Raw genomic sequence first — 18,664 nt, forward strand, 5'->3', positions numbered from 1 at the left:
CCAACATTTATATTTGTTTAAGAAAAGCTAACCGATTGCAATAGAAGTTCATAAGAAATAAAAACTCTGGCAATAAAAATATCATATCAGTTTAGATTAACAATTAAAACTCAGCTTTCCAGAAGACACATAGAGGGTTCAATAGTCAACAAATAAACTCATATATTTGTACACAAGATGTGAAGCGTTCAAAGAAAGAGACTCAGATCCTGTCATCATCAATCTACTGTTTATTTTGGACGTTAAATGTACCGCAATAATAACTTGATAGATGGAAATAAAAAGTCTAACAGTCAAATAAAAACATTTTGCTTATCCAAGCCAATGTGTGTTACCTTAACCTTTTACAACAAGCTATTCGTGATGTTGAACACGTAACGACGAGTCAGTTGTTGTCCAGTTCAATGAGATAACTGTTGGTTTGATACACCGTGAAATAGCAGCTCTCCCAGAAAACCTCCCCTTCTGGTCTCATTGATTCCCATCAATCCGTACAATCAGATTAAGCAGCAATCAATAGAGGCATTCGACTTTCAAATGACATTCTTTGTTCGTTCCTTCATGCAAAAACCTTCCTCCGTAACATGCACACCAAGAGACTAAACACGTTTTAATGATAATGCTAAAAGAAAACATGGGTAGTCGAATATGTCAGTAAGAAAAGGTGGCAAGTATCTTTAGAGACAGAATTGGCACATAAGCGCCGCTGATGTGCGCACCAAGGCACAACTTTGGTTTTCAAACTAAAGGCAGGATACAGACTTAACACGGAAAGGTCTAGAATTGGTTTAGCTCAACATTTTGACTACTTTCTAAACCGGTTCCCCCTCAGAGGACCAGGATTCCTCCTCTGCGTCAGATTCGTCGGAATGGACCCCTTCCCCCTCAACGACTTTTCTACCCAACACCTGCTTCACCTCCGAATGCATCTGCTCATGCTCTTTCTTCGCGGACAGGGTTTTAGACGAGTCAATATCCACCCTGGAGATCCAGTTTTCCACATTTTCCGAACTCCCCCAAACCATATTGTCAGCGAACCCTAGATTCTGATTGGTTTGCTCCGCTGCTTCGTTACGGGCATCATCTGGTTGATTGGTGGCACCGGTCTCCAAGGAGGACGACCAGAAGTCATTCTTCAAGCCAGAGCTAAAGAAATCCGATGAGTCCTTCATTGCAAAGATTTCTTTTTCATCAGGAGCACTGTCAGGGGACATCTCTAAAGGCTTCTCTTGATGTGTCCTAACTCCGTCATCGTGCAGATTACCTTCAGCTTGTTCAGTCACATTCTCACATGTTGTACTTTGAGCTCTTGAATCCTCACTTGCGTTCTCAAGGACTTCCCATTCGGCTGTTTCTGGAACTTGTGGGATTTCCTGAGATCCCGCCACATCCTCAGTTCGATTTTCTTGGGATTCATTGGATGATTTCACCGGTTCAACCTCTTTCACATCCTGCAAGACTTCCTGATCTGATATTACCTCTAAGACAGACTTTGGATCGTCTGGGTTTTTGACTTCTTCCATGTCTGGCCTTCTGATGAAGTCAGTAAACTCAGGATAATCTTCTGTAACATCAGCATGTGTCACCATGGATGCATTGTGTTCATCCTCTTCCTCTCTTTCCCCTGGAGCCTCACGATCTTTATTTTGAACCTCCTCGTCATCCAAAGCTTGAGGCATTACCGGCCAATCACTGAACTTCTCGTAGGCTTGATCTATAATGGTAGTGGGAGATGCAAGTTGGTGGTTTACTCTCACTTCAGTCTCTGCACGAAAAGACTTTCCAGCATCTTCTTTTTCTGGCATTTCCAGATGTTGCATCTCCTCATTCTCACCGACCTGCTGCTGAGCAAAGTGAGCGCTGTAGCTGTCTGTGGCCAGGTCTTCCAATTCCTGTTCCACAAGTCTGTCTGTCTCCAGCTCCTCGTCGTAGTCCACATATGTTGGTGCCGTTGGTTTGGTCAGTTCTTCAGGTGCTTCCTCCGAATGTCCCTCACTGGCTTTCCCGATCCTTTCCTCTTCATCCACCTGCTCGACATCCCGGTCTCCAATGTGAGAATATCCCAGATTATAGTCCTCGTCCAAAGCTTCTCCTTCCACTTCTTCACACAGGTCTTCCATGGTTCCAAATCTCTTGGACTTGCCTTCGCTCCACGATCCCAACTCTCCGATCTTCTTTTCCTGCTCACCTTCACTGGACTCGCTCTCCTCCAGGAGTGAGGCGTGAGTGTTGGCGTCACACTCGTCGCTCTTGTATCGAATCAGAGGACGAGTGTCGGCAAGAGTGTTTTCCTGAGCGTAGCTGTCACTCTCCACCTCCGTCCGCCATGACACGGAGACGTTTTGAGAATCCTCATCTTCATCCTCTTCTTCGTCGCCTTGGTCTAACACAGCATGCTTTCCTTCGTCATCCACTTGCGTGTCCATCATTGCAGAGGACACATTGTTGTCCTGCTGCTGCACATCTGTGGCAACACCCTGCCTCATTTCTCTCTTCTCATGATCTCTGGCTGATATATCTTCCTCTGGTTCGGCGTGCTTTTGCTTCTCTTCATTCTTGTTGACGCCATCCTCTGTCTTCACACCAACCTTCCTTTCTATAACACTATCCCATGTGTCCATCTCTTCTCCGTCAGGGTACAACCTATCCTCCATCTCATTTCTTCTTTCTAGAGAACCGCCTATGTCTTGCCTCACCTCGACTGCATCCTCCTTACGGGTGATTTCCTCTCTGATGTCGAACACGTTTTCTTCAGGCTCACATTCAGACCTTGGACTGCCGGTCCTTGAATCATAGTTCGGTTCAATGACCGTCTCTGCTTCAGAATCTGACCTTTCCTCAAGCACATGTTCTTCTTCCTTGCCTTTCCACTCTTTCTCCACCCACGCTTCCATTGGAGCACGCTGGTTTTGCGGTATTTCCGAAGTCACATCCCTTTCCGAGTCGTCTGAGAAGCCGCCGTGCTCTACGGACATTTTAACATGGTATGGTGTGAGACTAGGAGTGGTGAACTGATGCTGACTAACCTCCTCATCAAAGGCTGGCTCTTTGCTGAGAGCGGACTCAACCTGATAGCTGACAACTGGCTCAATAACTGATCCTTCCTCACGAGGCTTTACACCAGCATTGCTCCAGTCCTCCTCCCCTTCCTTGTCCACTGGTGTTGTTTCAGCCTCCTGCTCATTGGGAGGTGATAGAGGCTCGGCGTAGGTGACTTTCTCTTGAACCTCTTGTGGTCTGAAATTCTCAACGGCTCCATCATGCAGTATTTTGGGATAAGGGGTGACCCATGTTGACTTTCTTGTGTCTTCATACGCAGATTTTGTAGACGTCTTTGGAGCTTCAGTAACGGTAACATGTGTTCTACTCCATGTTGGTGTTGAATTGATCGCTGTTGGTCTTCTTCCTGTTATACCGCGGACAGATGAAAGGGAAGTGGTTTTGTGGCGAGTGGACATCTGGCTCTGGTAATTCTTTGTAACCCCCCGAGGACTGAAACCTGCATCTGTGGAGGACAAGAGCTCATGAATACACAATGAACTGAGCTACTGTAGTAATAACAATGACTTGCTTTGACGTCTCTTTAGTTCAAACTAATTTCTATGCAACATTTCTGCTAAATCTACTGTATCATAGATATGTGATTCCTCCACACAGCTTTCACTTGTATTTGAAACCATCCCAAGTACTCTTAACATGACAGAGATACTGTGGAGAACCCTCCATCCTTCCACATTATTAAAACATATGAAGGGTGGACACTAATGGGGAAATATTGATCGTCCTGTCCTTCCGATGTCTGAGTTGCCGGAAAGCAAAGCCATTTGGCTCAATAACCTTCGGGGACTGTCTTGCATTACAGGACCCAAAGTGCCTACCTCAGCTCCCACCAAACTAATGACATTACCAACTGTATCAAACATGTCTCCTGCTTTGAGAGCTTTTAGTTATACCCTTACATATGAGAGTGCAGATAAAGAAGAGGTTTTTATGCAGTGATGTATTAATGCTGTTTACTTTAATTACCTGAGATGTTTCTCGGATGATTTGACAAAGAGATATCTCCCCTGAGGCTTTCAGCATCCAGCAAAGCTCTGTGGAGACAAACAACAAGAAAATCAAGAACATTTTTTTAACCTTTGCATCTTTTACACACACCATGTGATACATGTAGGGTTTGTTAATTGGAGTTGATGCTGCACACGGAGCGATTTGTGGGCAGGGTGACTTTTGTTGCTTTTGAGCAACAGGAACGGACTGTTGTTATGGTAATGAAGGAAAGGGCCATTGAGGAGCCAACTGCAGCACGCACACACACACACACACACACACACACACACACACACACACACACACACACACACACACACACACACACACACACACACACACACACACACACACACACACACACACACACACACACACACACACACACACACACACACACACACACACACACACACACACACACACACACACACACACACACACACACACACACACACACACACACACACACACACACACACACAAAGATATTATGATTAGCCCATGCAGCACTAATATCTCTGTCTCCATTCAAACATGTGGACCACACCAGCCTCCATGCCAACACATAATACAATTAGCTGCATGGGTAGCATTTTTTTTAATCTTTAAAATACATTTACATGATAAATCTGGGCACGGCAACAGTTCCATGTGCCGTGAATCCCGTTGAAATGTATCCTCTAGTTTTTCCTCCCCCCTCAGGCTCTCCTCTCCTGTTATCCTAGACTCCCATCGCTCATAAATCGGTAGCTTCTCACTGAGGAGCGAGGGGTCAATATTTAGAGAATGAGCTGGGGAACAGGAGAAAGGAGACACCACTATAGAGCTACATAATGTATAAGATACTCCGTCCCAAGACATCAGAGGCTGCTGTTTCAATGAGTGACCTTTAGCTCAGACGGCTGCACCCGCTGTGGACGGATCCTTATTGGACAAAGTCTCCCATCGATGTTTGTCTACCCTGTTACTGAGCAGCAGCGTTACAACGGGTCAAACTAATCCCCTAAATCACAGCTGACATAGTTGCAATGATACTCAGATGCTGATGTCAGGGGTTTCACTTGCACATCTAATTGTCTTGTTTGCATGTTTGTATCCTGATACCTTGGAGACAATTTTCCAACAGGGCTGCAGCTAAAGATATTTATCATTAAGTATCAGTCTGCTTATTAGATTTTCTTAATTGCTTCATCTACAACATGTCAGATAATAGTCAAAAAACGACATGCAGATCTTCTAAAGCCCAATGCATGTCTTCAAAATGCTTCTTTTTATTCAACAAAAGTGTCCAAAAACGTATAAGTGTTCAGTTTACTTTGATATCCTCCCATTTTAAAAGCTAGAAACAGCATTTTTGCATTAAAACGGACTAATAACTAATGGAGATGGTGACTGTAGCGTTACAATGGGTCAAGCTAATCCTCTAAATCACAGCTGACATAGTTGCAATGACACTCAGATGCTGACGACAGGGGTTGCAACTCCCATTCTCGTGTTTACATGTTTGTATCCTGATACCTTGGAGACAATTTTCCAATAGGACTGCAGTTAAAGATATGTATCATTAAGTATTAGAGATGTCCCGATCCAATCACGTGATCGGGGATCGGAGCCGATCATGTGATTTTCAAAAGATCGGAATCGGGAGAAAAAAATCGGGGATCGGGATTTTTAAATTTTTTAAAATACTTTTTTTTTAAATGTTTTTTTCAATGTTACAAAACAAAAAGGACCATGTTCAAGTCTTAAAGTCATCCTGAGGCCTTAGTTTTGGTTTCAAATGACACAACATCATGTATGTGTTGCTTCTTTGGGGCTTGTTTTCATAGACCTGCTTATTTCTCTCAAATCTGGCAACAGAGTGGGCGCAGTGTCTAATTGTAGCAGTAAGCTAACGAGTACTGAAAGCTTTATTTTGTTTTGATCCAATGCTGCACAACTGAACTGATCCAATGCTGCTGTGAAAAAAAGAAGCTATATCCATGTTGGTTAGAATATCCAATTTAAATAAAAAAATAACCTTAAGGGACAACTTGAATGCTTTTTTTTCTCTTAATGCATTGCATAAAGATCGGATCGGGAAAAATCGGTATCGGCAAATTGTCAAAATCAAATGATCGGAATCGGATCGGGAGCCAAAAAAGGTGATCGGTACATCCCTGATTAAGTATCAGTCTGCTTATTAGATGTTGTAATTGTTTAAGCTGCATAAGGTCAGAAAATTGTCAAAAAAGTCCATCCCGACTCTCTAAAGCCCGATGCATGTTTTCAAAATGCTTCTTTTTTCAACAAATGCGTCCGAGAACGTAAAAGTGTTCAGTTAACTTTGATATAAGACCAACAGAAGCTGCAGATCCTCCCATTTTTCATGTTTGCATTAAAACTGACAAATGGAGATGGTGACTATCTTGGAAAACATGTCCTGTGTTCTCTTCCGAACTACAACTTGGATAATCAAATTGCAGCTGAGTGTTTCCATGTGAGCGTGATATCATTTGAGCAAGTCATTGTGTTCATTATGAAAATAAACAATGTAGGAAGACTCAGGACTGAGTCAGTTCCCACGACATGAGTGAGGCGGCTTTTACCAAACATCTCAAATACGTCAGTAGAAGAGATGCATCCTTCCTCCCAAACACGTCTGACATCAAACATGTGATATCTTTAGACCACCTGAGTGAAGCTTTAATGCTTTGAATCCCAGCGGGCCGCCAACAGTTTCTCCTTCTCACAGCGATGTGACTGACACTACCTGAAAGACACGTTAATCATGAAAGCTGCACAAAGGCTGAAAACATATCTCCGTCAATTCTCCATCTACGGTTTCATTTTGTTTGTTTATATGATCACAACGACAGTCATATCATAATAGCTAGTTTTCACCCATCGATCACAATGTCTTCGATGGGAAAGAAAACAGAGCACAAAGCTGAGAGTTGTGTACAGTTAATATCTGAACGATTAGAAACAGCAAACTTTTAACATCTTTTTTCATTGGGAGTTCTGCAATACAGTGAATAAAACAAAAACGTGTAATTTAAGGTGAACACGTTGCAAGCATGTTTTAAAAATGTACATTTATTTAGTTGAAACAGAAAATAAAATCCCAACCCTATAATGTATCAATATTATGTCTGTTGCCTAAGCTAAACCAAATAGGTCCCATCTTTGCACATTCTACTGCGTACTTTTTCTATAGGATCGATAATCAGGTATTGATCAGCTGTGATTCTGAATGTCCAAGAGGGAAGACATGGTGACGGCTTTCCTCAGGGAATTAGCTTTTGTCTTGGAAAATTCAGAGCATGTGATCAACCCACCTCTCATTCTCACCCGATAGATGCTGGAAGGGCCCAGTTTGTTCCTGTGACGTTTTGCTCAATTGCACAGTTTGGCCTCCGAGTTTAACATTTACCAGATCTTCTGCATCCGTGTAGCAAATAGAGTGGTGCAGAAGTAAGCTGCTGGTTCCCTCGACAAAAAAGCAACAGGATTTCTCCATAGGATTTTAGAATATTGTAAAAAATAAGATCTGTGGAAAACGAACCTGTTTGATAAATGCAGGTTTTGTTCAGCCGGATAATCTCCACATGTCTACCCTATTTTTTATATTTTTCGAATCATAAATATAATCGATAGATTTCTGATCGTTAGATATATGATTAGTAAATTATTTTTTTGTCGATGGAACCCATGCGCAGCTTACTTCCGGGTCGGCCTACACAAACACGTCATCCCTGCACCACTCTATAGCAAGCACACTATAGTGATTCCTTTAACCCACCTTACAGCCGCTTGGTCTCAGTTCTTAGATAACTTTGGATTTGGGAAGTAATGCACTTTACAACGTATAGGACATAATTACTTAAATTAAAGAATTAGGGAATTTATTTGACAGACTGAATTGTAAGCATTGGATTGAAAATGTTCCCATACTTTTCAGATGTCTCTTTCCTGATGTTGTTCAATGGGGAAGACTCTTTCTTTGGACCAGAGCGATCAACTGACAGACCCTTTAAGATGTAGTACCACAGTTTGGCCACTACTCTAAAGCCCTGCGCTGTTTCTTGTTTAACCCTGCAGCTGAAACTCAGGCGTGTTTGGTTGGTCTTGGTCTCTATTCTTGATACTTGACCGCTCATATCTTGACAATGCTACATACTGTATGTGTAACACTTCCTTGGTGTTTGAAGCAGTGTTTGTGTACCTGTACGTCGCCACCTCCAGGCCCAGAGCCACCTTCTTCTGCTGCAGGCCTCGGTTCTCCAGGAGAAGATGATCGATGTGATCGCTCAGCTCCTCTTTCTCCGCCTCCAGGCTCTCCCAATGCTCCTGCCAAAACAGGAAGGGAAGCAGGAAGAGGAAGCGGTTAAAAAAAAGGTATGAATGCATTCTCACAGTGAAGTGGTAAACAAACCGTTTTTGTGTTGGGTTTGCTGAAAGCGACAGTAAATCTGTTGTGTTATGGTTTGTTTTCATCACAGTACATGCATCTGTGCTGCTGTGCTGGTATTAGCACGACCTCTCTGAGGAGGAGGAGGCATTGTATTCAAACATTCTTTATTTGGGTACTTCACCCTCAGACCTCACTGTGACCCAGAACTAATCCTTACAAACCCTAGCCTATAAACATGTAGCCCCGCCCCCTGCCCCTTTCATACCAATGTTTTTTTCAATCAGAATTTAAATTAGCTTACTGAGGGAATAACTCCCACATTCTCCTTAGACACTTGTTGTCTGGCATATTTTAAAGGATTTAAAGGGCCCCTTTCAGCCTTTTGGGGTTTCCCATTCCCATTCCCATCTTTTGGTGTAATTAAAGCATCCTTTTTTAATACTAAATTGTTTCTTAAAAATACTTATTTTTTATTATACTTATATATATTTTATTTTATTTACTTACTTTTAATTTTTTTAGTATGTTTATGTTCGCACCACCAGACACCAAAGCAAATTCCTTGTATGTATAAACGTACCTGGCAATAACCTTGATTCTGATTCTCTACAATCCCTGTGTTTCCTCCAGAGGGAGTTTCTCTCTGCAATTGACTTTGAATATAATTGTAATGAAGTATTTCTAGACTGTAACATTTCTACTTTGCTTAAGTAAAGGATGTGAGCATTTACCGTGAGCACACTACCTTTTAATGGGAGATAATTTTAAGCCTTGACCAGTCATGTTAACGGTTAGGGTATTTAGACTTCATTGTTCCTCCCTGACCTCAGTGAGTGTGCAGATGATCAGCTGTTCCCCTGTGGTCTGTCACTTCTCTATTTCAGACTGTGTCTATTTCTGACATGTAAAAAGCCCTGAGAGAGAGATTGCATCTAAACAAGTAACACTGGATGCCAATGTGAAGATTATTTAACTCAACACTTTCCTACATTTATCGCAACTTCTCTAAAAGTAAAAAAGAACAAAAGTCAAATTTGAGTTCTTGTGTTTTAGCTCTCCATACATAGTACTATATAATGATTGACCTACTCTATGATGACACAAGTGTATACATATAACGTCTATTTGAAGCCTGAAACTATTATTTAATGTACAAACAATGCATTAACATTGATCCTTCTTACTTAACTAATGAGTCGTTTCATTCAAGTGTTCTTTAGTGAATTGATCATTCGTTGTTTTCATGCTTTGTGTACAGCCAAAGACACATTGAGAGAACGTAGCCCACGCTTTATGACAGATGTTTACAGATCAGGATGTTTTCAGGATGCTCCCACCTGTAGTGTCTGGATCTCCTCTCTGTATCCGTCTCCCTGCTGCTGGGCGTTCCTCTCCAGATGCTTCCTGACGTCCCGAGCCGAGTCCATCTCCTTCTCCAGAGCTCTGAGCTTCATCTCGCTCTCCTTCTTCTCCTCGGTCACTTCTGATAGGCGGCTCCTGCTCTGGTTCAGTGTCTCCTCCAGCTGATCTAACTGAGTCTGATGAACCTCCGCCTCCACCTGCCAGGCTCTGGTTGCCCTCTGCGAGAAATCCTGTCCCACCTAGAGATTGAAAAAGTACACACATCCTTTACTCAAGTAGAAGTACAGATACTCATGTTTTAAAAATAGAAGTACTGACTAAACTTCTTTACTCAAGGAAAAGTAAAGAAGTATGGGCTTTGAAATGTACTTAATTAAAAAGTGCCCATAACTTTGTGTCCTTGGGCAAGACACTTCACCCTAATCTGCTGTATTCACTGTTACATGTCTGATATGTGTAGTAATGTAAAGTGCTTTGAGCATTTGGAAAAGTGCTCTAATAAATGTAATTAAATGAGAAGTAAATGTAAAAAGTTGTCGGAAACATAAGTAGTGGAGTAAAGTACTGATACCAGAAAAATGTACTTAAGTACAGTAACGAAGTATTTGTACTCCACTACTTCCCACCTCTGGTCTCACCTGAAGGAGGTCTAGAGTTTGGTTTCCTCTCTGAGCCACCATGGGGGTCATGTTGGCTCTGGAGCGGCTCATCTCGGCCTCCATGTGGCCCACGTCCTCCTGATGGGTTTGGATGAGATTCATCATCTCATGTTCCAGCTGATTCACCTTCTCCCGGAGCCACATCTGAGCCCTCTGCTCCTCCCCCAGCTCCTTCCTGCTCTGCTCCAGCTTCTTCCTGGCCTCCAGCTGGGCCTCAGCCTCCCTCTGCCGCTGAAAATCCAAGTTTTGAAGCTCCTCGGCCACCTTGCAGACGTCCATCTCCGCGAAAACCCTTTCCCTCCAGGCTGAATCCACCTCCAGCCTCACCTACAGGCAGAGAGGACAACATACACACATCCTTTACTCAAGTAGAAGTACAGATACTCGTGTTTTAAAATACTCTGGTGAAAGTAGAAGTACTGACTAAACTTCTTTACTCAAGTAAAAGTAAAGAGGGCTTTGAAATGTACTTCAGTAAAAAGTACCCATAACTAGCAGCCGTTTTAAAGAGTACCTGACCTCCCTTTATATTAATAGAACAATAATGTCATTGTTAGCTAATGAATGTTTCCATGGTGACCAACGGCAACATGACAACGTTTTCATTGGTCCCTCTTCTTTAGAGAAGACCAGGAAATGATGGATACACGGATCGTGTTCAAATCAATAGGCACGCAATGACTCTAAATAATAATGATCACGCCACCAAACACACATTCAGACTAAAGGAACCAGCCTGTTTGGAAAATGAGAGAAGTAGAAAGTACAGGTATTTGGGTTCAACATGTGAGAAGTAGAAAGTACAGGTATTTGGGTTCAACATTTAAGAAGTAGAAAGTACAGGTATTTGTGTTCAACGTGTAAGAAGTAGAGAGTACAGGTATTTGAGTTCAATATGTGAGAAGTAGAAAGTACAGGTATTTGAGTTCAACATGTAAGAAGTAAAAGTAAAAAGTATTCAGAAAAATAAGTAGTGGAGTTAAGTACTGATACCAGAAAAATGTACTTAAGTACAGAAACAAAGGGAATCACCAGGCTCCCCACGATACAATAGTATTGCGATTCTACGATATGCTAAGTATTGCGATATGATATATATTGCGATATTGCAAATCACATGCGTCATATCCATGTCTGTCTTCCCTTCCTGGTTAAAAAATCCAAAATAATTCCACACCTTTGATTTAAACGCGACCAGTGCATTTCTGATTTCTTTCTCCACTGACTCCATCTTTGTTTGTTTTAACTTCCTGCCAAGCCCACTGACTTTACCCATGGCCATGACCGCACAAGAAAAAGCTCAGCACCATGTAGTGGATTGAAAAAGCAATTGTGACCAAAACTTTCATTTGGATTTGCAATATGAATAGTTCATGTAAATAACCCAATTTGTGTTTGTTAAACCTGAAAAGGGAATGGCATTGTTTGTGTTACTTTCATTGCAGTTGTATACATATCTGAAGTGTAATTTAGCTTAACTTCCTGTTTTACTTAGACAGGCTTTTATGTTGAAGGTGACTTTGCGCTATTAACAGGAAGTTGCTATTCTCAAAGCTAAAACTTGACGGATCAAGAACGGAGATAAAGTACATATATTAACGGAGATATCTACATTTAAATACGGCGATATCAAAACATAAAGTCCACATTTAAGTATTAGCACCCCGAAGAGGCACAAGGTTAGTGTTAACTGTTATATAAAATGTATTTTGTGTCTTAAGTCGTTAACTTAGCTAACTATTTGAGGTTCACTTGTTTAAGGGTAGGCTATGCTAAAGTAATGCTAATATGGATGTAGCTTAAATGTATTAGTTGTTTTTTGTCGTTGTGTATGAAAATCATCAGTCAAGTGTTCGACCATCTTTCGGATGGATATGCTACCGTTTATATAGTAAAATATCGATACTTGGCGTCCATGTATCGATACAATATCGCCACGCAAGCCGTATCGATTATTTTTTACTTTTTTATTTTATTTCTATTTTTCGAACTTGTAATTAGGTAGATCATTTTTGAATTGTTCATTTCTAGTCTTTTAATTTCTCCAATGTAAAATGCCTTGTCTTTTTATGTTGCTGCAACGCAAAAGTGTCCAACATTGGGATCAATAGAGTACTTCTTATCTTCTTATCTTATCAGGTCTAAACCAGTCTATGGTCTACACATCAGACACAGTTTCATCCCACAGGCCATGAGAATATTAAACACCTGAACTTTTGAATGAACATCCATAACATTCATCTGTTTGCAACTTATCAATATTCCAATTACTTGTATATAGAGTATTCTTGCACTATTATATTATATTTTATTTTGTTTACTTGCACTGTTTTAACTGTTTTATTGTGTTGCACTGTTGGGGGAGCCTGTGACCTAAGATGTTCATTGTCATATCTAAACTGTAGTTTTGCAGAAATGAAAATAAAAGCCTTGAATCTTATCTTACCTGTAGCATCTCTTCCTCCAGGCCCTTCCTCCGTGAAGATACTCCCCGATTACTGCACCTCATCGCCCCGATCTCTTTCTCCAGAAGTGCATTTTCCTGCTCCAGGAGTTTGACCCGGCTCAGGTAAGTCTCCAGGCGTCGGTTCAGATTCAGCATCTGGTGTTTCTCGTCGCCCAGGTGGAAGGACTTGTGCAACTCCATGTTAGAAAACAGAGAGATTTGGCCTCACTCAGAGGGAAACACTGATTATGATTTGGCAGCCGCCTGTATCTCCGTGTCCAGGCCTCAATCAGTGTGTGTGTGTGTTTGTGTATGTGTGTGTGTGTGGGGGTGGTTTCTGCGAGAGTGAGGCTCTGGAAGTGTTGGAGGCTTCCCTTTCATACAGAAGGGGAGAGAGGAGGGGAGGAGAGGGAGGAGACTGAAGGGATGGAGGAGATGGGAAAGGGCAGAGAAAGGGGATGATGTAATTTCCAGGGTTAACTCTTTCACTGCTGCCACTTTTTCTAACAGCTGAGACATCCAACATGTCTGGCAGTTTACCCCTGCAAGAAATAACAAGATATGTAGAAGAGGGGAACTTAAAGAAAGCAGGATAAAAAGAGGAATCACAGAAATGACAGACAGCGACTCACATTACAGAATATGCACATTAGCAGTAGTTATCAGAAATATTGTATTAGTCCCGCAGCTGCGACATTTCCAGATCAACAGCCAAAGCAACAACACAGATTAAAAGCAAATGATAAAAGGAGCAAGCTAGCATTTTAATTATAGGGAGACTGGCAGACATTAGAAAAATAAAGACAAGTAAGTATACATACAGTACGTACACATCCATGGTTAAAAATAAGTGGCAGCATTTTTTAAGTTAAGTGAACATATAAAGGTGTTGAAGTTGCATATAATGTATTATTTTGGACATAACAGTGAATATTGCACAGCAGAATATCAAAGAATTCAAGGAGTGTACATTACATATATTGATGTTATTGCATAAAGACATAGTCTGTATGATGTGTGGTAGTCGTAGTGGTTTCAAATTCTGAGGCTGCAGAAAGAAAGGGATATCTTTCTCATATAGAAATCTGATATTTTGTATCGGCCTTGTACCGTCAGTTGTCCTCATGATACTGGAGGAGGATAAGCAGGACTCCACCATCTCCATCTAGTGGCAATCTGTCAACACTGCAACATCCATTTCCAGTATCACACTGATACACATCTACAATTCTCACAAACTCACTTTAAAATACGAAATATGAATGGATCAGAAGACATATGTAATGAAAGCCGCAGAAGGTATTAATAGCTTGCTCTAACGTTGTATATATTGTTGCATTGCATATAGTGTTTTGCATGTATTTCTTCACTTACTGTTGCTATATAAATTAAAACCAACCAGACTGATTTGAATCTTTCAGGGCTCAACGCTAACTTTTAAAAGTGGTTGCCAGGCTGGCAACCAGGCATCAGCTTTTGGTTGCCAAAACTGAAATATGGTTGCCATTTTTAGTCACCTTATATTTAAAATAATTAAGATACTATACAGTTATACATCAACTTAATAATGAACATGTGGCACAAAAGAATGTTCAAATGCTTTACAATAAGTAATTAACACAATTATTTGAAACTTAAGTGGTAGTAAACGTTTCCACCCTCAATTGCTGGAATACAAAATCCAGTAGTGCAGCTGCTGTCATGTTCTTCACAGATCCCTCACAAATGAATTGAGCAAGTCACTAGTTTCTTGGTCATCCGTTGTCTCCCTTTCAAATGTGGGTTTTCTTGACCTTTGTGCTGACCCCCACCATAGATCAACTGGCCCTTCAGCATCGAAGTCTTGGGTTGGCCAGATTAATACATTTCTAATGTTAAATGAATTACAAATGAAAACCATTCACAGTTAAGAATTAGATATTAATTATTAATGCTGTAAATTACCTTTAATATGTCTAACTATATTTCAAATGTGTTACCTTTTTATAGAAGTGATTATATTTTTATGCCAATATTTTTCTATGGTAAAGTTTTGTTTTGCACTTTTATTTTGGTAGTAATAAAATCAGGACTCTTATTTTGAAGGAACTTTTACCGGAAGTGAATGCACAACGGAGCAGAATGTACATATATATTTCGCCTCCCAAGACTTTACACATTTCCTCTTTGCTTTTCGTTCGGGTTCATCTTGCGCTTTATCAGTTGAATCACTTTGAACATTCGTTTGAGATGTTGACGGGTTGGCTAAACTTTTTACCCCAAAGTCAAACAACTTCATTTGCTTCGCCATTTTTTGTAAAACAAACACACGGCGAGTAAACGTGCATCGCTTTCTGGCTCCGTAATCACACCAATACACGCGCAACTTAAGTATCAGGTTCCGACTGGTCGCAACAATAATTAAATATCACTCTTAATACAACAAATAATTAACATTTATCTATTTTGGGGAAAACATTTAGCTGTTTGCTGTCCTTATTTCTTTATGTTAAAAACTGGTTGCCACTGATGGCAACCAAAGGTCAAGAAGTGGTTGACATTTTTTCCGAATGGTTGCCAATGGCAACCTGGCAACCGTTACTGTCGAGCCCTGTCTTTTAAATCTAACATATTTTTACACGCTTAAATGCCTTTGAGGTAGGTTTCCTCCACGGCTAGTTTTATTACAGATCCTAACCTATACTAAATATGGACAGGTCTGAAAACTTCCTCCTGATAAAGAGGCAGTGCTCATGAAAGTATCACCACAGCCGTTTGGAAGTTCTGTTTTTTCTTCAAACAATATTTGCAGTCACTGTCATTGTTTAATCCGAGGCTCGTGTTGCTAAGGAAATACATTAGTAATCCTTCTGTGGTTTGGCAGTTAGGCAATTGGGTATTAAAAGTATGAGCTTATAAGCCACTTGTATAAGGATGCAAGTTGGCAGCAGCTTTGAAAAACACATTACTGTCAAATATGATTAGCTGTACATAATTACTTTATCCGGAAGATGTTATTTTTCTAAAGCTTGTTAAGATACACAATTATCCAGTTGTGGAAAAGTACTCAGATCCGTTACGTAAGTGGAAGTACAAATAAGATAAGAGATAAGAAGTACTCTATTGAACCCAAATTGGCACATTTTTCAGTGCAGCAGCATAAAAACAAAACAAGGCATTGCACACAAGTAGAAATAAACAATACTGGAAATTAAACATCTCAAAGTAGAATTAAAACAGCATTAAAAAGTAGAGAATATACTGTAGGCCGTGAGGATAACAAATCTATAAACTCTAACAATAAAACACTATTAATGCCACAATCTACACATACTCCATTGAGAGTAAAAGTCCTGGTTTTTAATGTTATTTAAGTAAAAGTACAGAAGTATTATCAGCTAAATGTACTCACGTTTCAAAAGCAAAAGTACTCATTGTGCAGAATGTTTTTTATTAATGTGTTTTATATGATATGGAATATTGTTTTATTCAGTCACTATGGAGTAAATTAAAAAGTAGAATATATATATATATATATATATATATATATATATATATATATATATATATAGAAGAAGAACTGGGAGAGATGAAGCCCTCTGTAATGGTCTCACATGCAGAGCACACAGTGAAATGTGTTCTCTGCTTTTAACCCATCCTAGTACCAGGAGTCTAGCACTAGGAACAGTGGGCAGCTATTGCACAGCGCCCGGGGAGCAATGGGAGTCAGGGGGGAAGGGGGGTGTCCGGTGCCTTGCTCAAGGGCACCACGACAGGGCAGGAGGTGAACTGGGACCTCTCCAAGTAGCAGTCCATATTTAGGTCTGGTCGGGAAATTGAACCGGCGACCCTACGGCTCCCAGTCCAAGTACTGACTGAGCCACTGCCGGACATGTTAACAAGAGTCTTTATGTTAAAAGTAACTACAAGTAAATTAGAACGTAGCAGAAATGTACCCCAAAATGATACTTAAGTGCATAACTTGAATACATGTTCTTAGTTACTTACACCACAGCAAGTGTCTGCACAATTTAAAATGACATATTCATACAGCACCTACAGCGAGGAATTGAATATTTCAAGTATAAAATAGTAATACCCAGAAGTAAGTTGCCGAAACTGCTTTTAGATACGTTACCTCTTTTCAAGCTGCCTAATTCATGAAGTGACAATCAAAAATTATTTCTGTACCTACTGCGTAAACACAGTACAGTTGCACAATATATTATTGCACAAAACGTGAGAAAGGTCATGGAAGGTCACATAAAAAAGAAATAAAAACAATGGCTGTGTTGTAGAGACTGGATATGACCTTAGAAATACACATAGGACATTTTGAGCCATAAGGTTGCCGTTAAAGGATAAGGTCACCAAAATGTTTTAATAATAATACCATGGAAACCATAAAGTATTGCCCCGTACGGGGATGGATTACAGCTTTTATTGCACTTTATCCTTTTTATTTAAAGAAGATAAGATCATTCTATATTTAACTTGTCTTATAGGTTCTAAACTAAACGTTCACAATACAAATAAAAATAAGATAACAGCAATAACTTACAAGATATACAACATGCAGAATACATATGTAAGCTTAAAATAATTACAGACAAAAAACAAACAGAAAAAATAAAAAAAACGCAACACACACACGATTCAATTTGCAAAATGCATGTTTTTAAGCGACCCAACGGAAGTTTATTGTAAAATGCGGCCATATCTCCGGCTAGGAAGGTCGTATCAACGTGCTCCCGTCTCTAGCACCCCCGCAGCCCGAGCTACGAGTGAAAGAACTAAACTTACGTGACACTTCCATTGGGTTGCTTTAAAGTCAAGCTTCAGTTTAAGATTCACCCTGTAATAGAAACATGTGATGGAGCATTACTAACCTGACTCAGACGGTTTGTTTCACCATCTAGGAGAGCTCCATTGGAAGCCATTTGGAAAGGGCCGGCACTTTCAAAAATACTTGGCAGGTGATTGGATCAATCTGTCTATCACCTTCTATCATGGGCCACTTCTGATTGGTTAACAGGAGCACAGCACTTCTGATTGGTGTGGATGACTGACACACAAGAAGAACAAAAAGGGAAAAAAACACACACACACACACACACACACACACACACACACACACACACACACACACACACACACACACACACACACACACACACACACACACAGCCAGCCAAATACCACACACACACACACACACACACACACACAGGGTATTTGTTGTGGCTTCCTGAAAGTTCATTTAAATTTGCGAAGAGGTCTATCTATTTACATTTGTGGGTTTTGCTGTAAAACAAAACAACAAATCCTGGGCCGTAACAGGAACGAACTCTTAGGACATTCTGTTTTTATGGTTTATGGATGAAATTTAAACTTGTGGGCCCTTCTTTTTTGCTTTTTATTTCATGTTGTTATCATTTTTATGGCAAATTTGATCTTTATTTTCAACTGCCTCTTTCTAGTTAGCTGTGGCTAACCAAACTACAATCCTCCCACGGGTAGCTTAGCTCTACTTCAACTTCAATATGATCTAATATATCATTCCAATAACTTGTATATAGACTCGTATTGCACTATTCCACTTTTTTTTAAATTATCTATTTTTTTTTTTTTTACTACTTTTAATATAATATACTTTAATATTGTTTTAATATTGTCTGCTTATCTGTATTATTGTGTTGCTTTGTTGGAGAAGCCTGTGACCTAAGATTTTCAACGACATAATTACTCTGTAGCTACTGTATGTTTGAC

The 18,664-nt window shown here is 40.3% G+C and overlaps 2 protein-coding genes across 5 annotated transcripts in view; one reads left to right on the forward strand and one right to left on the reverse strand.

The window, feature by feature from the left end:
• Nucleotides 1-217: 217 nt before the first annotated feature.
• Nucleotides 218-13,268, reverse strand: nes (nestin). 2 transcript variants are annotated; one of them, XM_079694808.1, is made up of 6 exons: nt 12,917-13,268; nt 10,450-10,797; nt 9,787-10,050; nt 8,261-8,385; nt 4,027-4,094; nt 218-3,505 (listed from the first exon to the last, which is right to left on the reverse strand). In XM_079694808.1, exons 1-6 carry the CDS (start codon nt 13,115-13,117, stop codon nt 813-815), a joined length of 3,699 nt encoding a protein of 1,232 aa, XP_079550934.1. In that variant the 5' UTR covers nt 13,118-13,268; the 3' UTR covers nt 218-812. The 2 variants fall into 2 exon arrangements, with proteins under 2 accessions (XP_079550934.1, XP_079550935.1); XM_079694809.1 differs by lacking the exon at nt 12,917-13,268 and adding an exon at nt 11,648-11,717.
• The window catches only part of LOC307012812 (uncharacterized protein), a 197,646-nt gene continuing 191,028 nt past the window's right edge, over nt 12,047-18,664 (forward strand). For 2 of the 3 annotated variants that reach the window (XM_079640000.1, XM_079639998.1), the window contains exon 1: nt 12,936-13,039. The gene's annotated coding sequence lies outside the window, so the exon portion shown is untranslated. Of the gene's footprint in view, nt 12,057-12,935; nt 13,040-18,664 lie in introns of those variants that run through there. The other variant, XM_079639999.1, reaches the window with a different exon arrangement.

This window comes from Notothenia rossii (genome assembly GCF_949606895.1).
Source record: "Notothenia rossii genome assembly, chromosome: 7".
In the NCBI taxonomy this organism is placed as follows: Eukaryota; Metazoa; Chordata; class Actinopteri; order Perciformes; family Nototheniidae; genus Notothenia; species Notothenia rossii.

Bases quoted from the DNA above. Each gene is read 5' to 3' on its own strand.
- nes (XM_079694808.1), bottom strand. From the start codon at position 13,117: ATGGAGTTGCACAAGTCCTTCCACCTGGGCGACGAGAAACACCAGATG. The intron at 10,051-10,449 runs GTGAGACCAGAG...TTCAATCTCTAG, and splicing joins AAACTCTAGACCTCCTTCAG to GTGGGACAGGATTTCTCGCA. The intron at 3,506-4,026 runs GTAATTAAAGTA...TGTCCTCCACAG, and splicing joins TCATCCGAGAAACATCTCAG to ATGCAGGTTTCAGTCCTCGG.